The 5,466-nt window shown below is 42.5% G+C and overlaps 1 protein-coding gene across 1 annotated transcript; it reads right to left on the minus strand.

The window, feature by feature from the left end:
- Nucleotides 1–547: 547 nt before the first annotated feature.
- On the minus strand, nt 548–1,107 carry LOC108314975 (small nuclear ribonucleoprotein-associated protein N-like). The gene has a single exon (XM_037744118.1). It carries the CDS (start codon nt 986–988, stop codon nt 689–691), a length of 300 nt encoding a protein of 99 aa, XP_037600046.1. The 5' UTR covers nt 989–1,107; the 3' UTR covers nt 548–688.
- Nucleotides 1,108–5,466: the final 4,359 nt, after the last annotated feature.

The following is a 5,466-nucleotide window of genomic DNA, read 5'->3' on the forward strand; positions in this document are numbered from 1 at the left end:
TGTCTCACACACACACATGCATGTTCCTTGCCATTTGTTCTTCAAACACACATTTTTTTTCAACCTTCAAAATTTTTGTCTTCATCATCCTCTCTAGGGCGTGTGCCTCTCTAATGAGGCTCTGAAAGATTCTACTAAATGTAGAAGAGCCTCAGTTCTTGCCTCTGAAGGCCATATTAATTTTTCTTTTTTTACCCAGGTGCCAATTAACATAGCTCTATTAGAGATCATTACTACCAAAGCAATCATATAGCCCTCAGTCTAAAAACAAATCATTAGTATAATCTCAGTCCTGTTTTTAAGCCTTGTTTATAACTGCTAAGGATGTGAGTGCAAACTTCTCTCTGAAGGTGAGCTACAATTTTTCCTGTTCTATTCATAATCAGCACAACTGGATGTTTGCTGCAGTCATGGGGATGAGGACATGAGGATGATGATACACGAGATCAGCAAAGCCATGGTTCATTGTGCCACCGTCATGTTGCCTGCAACAAAATGCAGCACGGACTATTTTAACTTGAAAGGAAGTAAATCCATATCTGGGAGCCACATTTTTTAAATTGCTCTATGAATTTATTATTAGCTATTATTCATGCAGAACAAGGGGACAAAAAGCTCACAAACACTCTACACAATTTCAGAAGACACATTGCTGGGGAGAGAGAGACTGAGATGGATCAACAGTATGCTAGGGTCTTGGTGGACGCATTCCTGGGGGAGGTGGACCTCTAATGCCTGGTGGAGGGGGTTTCATTCCCGGAGGGGGCATATCTATTGGCGTCCCTCGAGCAGGGGGAAGCCCAATTGGTGGGCCCATGGGTGGTCTCACACCACGTGGAGGAGCCATAATACCTGGAGGTGGGGTTGCTCTCCCGACAGGTGGGGGCGGAGCCCCCCGTCCTGGTGGGTACTGTGTTGGGGCTCCAGCAATGCTGGCAGTCGCAGCAACAGCAGCAGCTGCTACAGTGCCTCTTCCCTGTGGAGTCATTACCTGCTGGGACGGGCCCCCAACTCCTCAGACAGGGCCTGCTAATCCAGCAGGGGCCTGGGGAATTGGCACACCAGCTGGTACTCCTCTACCAGCTGCCCTACCAATCCCAGGGCCTCCTGCAGGGAGCCACATTTTTATCCCTATTCTTTCAACATTTATTGAGCAAGTGTTATGTGTCAGGCACTATGCTAGACATTCAGTCTACAAAGATGAATAAAGCATAGTCTCTGCCCTAAGGGAGCTCGTAGTCCAGGGGAAGAGAGACTAAAAGCATAATTTGGGGCCTAACTGTGAAGAACTTTGTTAAAAAGTTTTGACTTTATACTTTGGGTGTGGAGAGTCCTCAGATGGTTTTCAGTCATGACGTAATGTAAGCTGCTTACTAAAGAAGTACCATGATAAGGGTGTAAAAAATGAAGTCGACTCTGAGAGACCATTGGACAACTGTGGCATGTTCTTTTATGCCAGTTTGAACCAGGGCAGTGGGGATAGTAATACATATTTTGTATATTGACTTGGCAAGTCTCCCTGCTCAATTTGGAATTAAGAAGGGGCATGTACAGTGAGGGAGTAAAAATTATGTTTGTCTTTGAAGCTTTTAACTTGAGTGACAATAAATGGTAACACTATTCACCAAGAATGGAGATACAGAAGAAAAGTTCATAACATGTTTCTGGAAATGCTAAGTCTGATTTTCTGAAGAACATTCTATCAAGATTTTTAGAAAGAAATTGAGAATTTGTATCTAGAACTCCTAGGAGAATTTGTCGACAAGATGTTTTGTGATTCTGTCATACAAATGTGAATTCAGCCATCAGGAAAGTTGCATTTTGCATTGTGTTTTTTCCTTCCTTTCTTCTGAACATGGAACCCAAAGTAGGTTTCAGAGCATGCAAACCCTTTAGATTCTCCGTGCTTCCACCCTAAAATGCTGATGTAATCTGGCATTGTTTTCTAATCACTTATTTAATCGTCGGCAAGCTTCTCAAGGGCATAGACTATAGACAATGAATTGGCTGACTGAGTCATGGTAGCATGAGTGAGGGAATGGGAAACAAAGAGTCACTGAAAACTCTGCAAGTAGCAAACAAAAGAAGTGTGGCCTGCAGACACCTTCAGGGCAGGGAACAGTGAGCCCTCCTCACAGCCTCACTATACCATGGTTCCATCCTTGACCCTTGGTTTCTCCCTCTTTCTAATCCCCCAAAGCAATTTGTTGCCAAGGTATTTTATTATTTCAGGCTAATATCTTCTCATATCTGTATTACCACTGCAACATCCCAGTGACACTTCTTACATCCTCTAAATCAGGGTATCCAATCTTTTGGCTTCCCTGGGCCACACTGGAAGAAGAATTGTCTTGAGCCACACATAAATTACACTAATGGTAGCTGATGAGCTTTAAAAAAAAATCGCAAAACAAATCTCTTAATGTTTTAAGAAAGTTTATGAATTTGTGTTGGGCTGCATTCAAAGCTGTCCTGGGCCACATGCGGCCCTGAGGCCCCGGGTTGGACAAGCTTGCTCTAAGTCATTATCCACATCAATACAGTATTTCTGCAATGCACATCTGATCTTGCCATTCCCTTGCTTAAACCATGTTAATGGCTCCTATTTCAATCAGAGTAAAAGGCAAACTCCTTAGGCTTATGATAGGGCCCGACATCAAAACCCTTCTGTTAACCTCTCCTGCCTTATCTCTCTTACCACTTAGCCTCCTTTTTCCTTCTTCCCTATTCACACTTTCTAGGCACATTAAACCATGTATGACTCCATGGGCCGTCTCGTTTCTAGCCTCAAGACTTTAGCACATGCTGTTTTCATAGACTGGAGCCCTGTACCATTCCTCAGCCTGACTACCTTCTGCTTAGCCTTCTGGTCTCTGCTTCATGATCACCCCCGCCCACGGGAAACTTTCCCTGATACTCCAAATCTTAGTTTCATGCCCCCGTATGTCTGTTCATGGAGCCCTATGACTACTCTCATTGCAGTACTTTCCATACGGCACTGCAACAGCCTGTGGTCCTGTCTTCCTCCACAGATTGTACTTCTTCTTTGTCATTTCCCCAGCACTAATACAGTGCCTGACCTATAATATGGTGCCTGCAAAGATCTGGTGAATGAATGAACGTCCTGCAGGGATGGAGAAAACATGAGCACGTGGCCTGGAAAAAGAGGTTTCGTGCTTTCTCTATATCCTGTCTGGCATGAGCCAGCAAATGAGGTCAACGTTTAATCAATTGATCCACTAAGTACAGTTAAACTATAGCTTCTCATAACGGAGTCAGAGATGAAAGAAAACAAGTTGGAATTTTCCTCAGAAAAAGGGTAAGCACTGATATTTCAAAGAGGAGATTCTTAGATGAAACATACCCATCTCCTGGCAGGTGGGATGTTAAGGGCATCCCTGATAAGCAACAAGATGGAGCCCAGGGCTTGCGTGCATGTTCTCTCTCTCTCTCCTCTCTCTTTCTCCTCTGTCTCTCTCCTATCTCTCTCTCTCTTCTTTCTCTCCTCTCTCCTCTCTCTCTCTCTCTCTCTAGCTCTTGCTCTTGCTCTCACCCTCCACTCTCTTCTTGCCCAAGCAAAACAATCTTAAGAGAAGGGAAGTGCAATTACACAGTGTCTGTTTAAAATTTAAGAGGACAAAAATGAGTTGAGGGTTTTTTTTTTCCTTTTTGCAGGAAACAAATTAGCCCACAGTAGACTTGTGCCTGCAAGGAGCCCATTTAATTTGGTTATTTCCTACACCTTGAGGCCAGCTTTTTCTCACTAATTCTGCCAACCTTTTTCCATATCAGGGCTTATCTCCTTGTTGTATCCAGAATCATATGACAAGCAAGAGTCCTAGATATATATTTTATCTACCTAATCATCCCACTGCCTTATTCCAGAAAGAATCTAAGGTAATGAGTCATTTTTGATAAGCACAGTCTCTCTCCTCAATTGATGCCCAATGGTTTCAGCCAGTGCTTATTAAAATTTCATTAAGCATCTAGTTAAAAATCAATTGTTAATGTTCATACTTCTAATATGCTTAGGATATTGAGGACATGGAGCCCAAAAAATGACCACACAGCGAGTGCCTGCTCCTGCTCTCTTGTTGTGGAAGTTCTCTGTGCCAGCTTGAGCTGGCAGTGGAATTTGGATCTCCAGCCTGAGCTCCAGGATCATGTGCCCAACTGCCTACAGGAAATTGCCATTTGATGTCTCCACAGTCATCTAAAATTTGAGATTCTTGAAATTTAGCTCACTATCTTTCTCTCATCACAATACAGGGACTAAGAGCACAGAATTTGGTGCCAGACTGCCTGAGTTCAAATCCTTGTTCTAACACCTTAGCAGTTGCAAATGGGCAAATGACTTAATCTCTCTGTGCCTCTCTTTCTTCACCTATAAAATATGAATACCTACATCTATTTTCTATTCTCTGCATTCTTTGTCGACAATTCTCCTCCCTCTCTCCCTAGGTCTAGCTTTTCTCAAAACCCCACAGTGCCTTGTACGTGCCTCAATCACGGTCCTTACTACCATTCATGGCATTTGTCTGTTTACTTGGCTATCTCCTCTCTCCTGTGATTTTCTTGATGATCGTCTGTACGGTATGGTTAAGATGACAAACTCTGGAGTCATTCTGTCAGGTTTCAATTCCAGCTCTATCACTTCCTAGCTGTGCGGTTTTAGGTAAGTTACCTCATCTCTCTGCACTTTCATTTTCTTACCTATAAGGGTAATAAAAATACCTACTTTGTAGGACTGTTGTGAAAATTAAGTGAGTTGCTTCATGAAAAGTGCTTGATTCTCTTTCTGCCACAAAATAAAATATAAATAAATGAGTTCATTATTACTGTTATTATTATTAAACCTGACCTATTATTAATTGGGACCTCAAACAGTGCCCAGCAAAAAGCTGGTAACTTAAAAATAGGTATAAAGCTAAGAAAAGACATAATGCTCCAACTTGAGACAGATTTAGCTCCTCCTCACTGGGCAGCAAATGTCTGCAGAGCACCCCGGCCTCACTGTCCCACTGCTGCCTCATCCTCAAAGGGAGGCCCTCAAGGACCGTTGCCTAAGATGCTGCGCAGCGTGTTGCAGAAGGAAAGGCAGGCACTAACCTCTGATATTCTGGACAAATTACTTAACATCTCCAAGTTTCCTCATCTGTAAAATGGAAAATAATCATATCTACTTTGCAATGTGTAAAGCAATTACTCCTGTCCTGGCATTAAGTAGATAGCATCTATTAAAGTTAGAAAAAAAGACAATTTCTCAGCATTATTGCAAAACCATTCTAACTAATCAAAACTTATGCGAAACTCAACAGAAGAAGGTAGTAATGGTGAATATTGGCATAATGTTAATAGGGAGGGGGAAAGGTCATTAAAGAGAGCTCCAAATATATGCTGGAGATGAGGAATTGATACAAATCTTTTAAATATTTTTCTGAGATCCTGGAAAGAAGGATCTTGAAC

The sequence above is a fragment of the Cebus imitator genome, unplaced genomic scaffold (genome assembly GCF_001604975.1).
Source record: "Cebus imitator isolate Cc_AM_T3 unplaced genomic scaffold, Cebus_imitator-1.0 Scaffold166, whole genome shotgun sequence".
NCBI lineage: Eukaryota > Metazoa > Chordata > Mammalia > Primates > Cebidae > Cebus > Cebus imitator.

What these genes read in the sequence shown, in the direction of transcription:
- LOC108314975 (XM_037744118.1), bottom strand. Translation starts at nt 988, where the DNA reads ATGACTCCACAGGGAAGAGGCACTGTAGCAGCTGCTGCTGTTGCTGCG.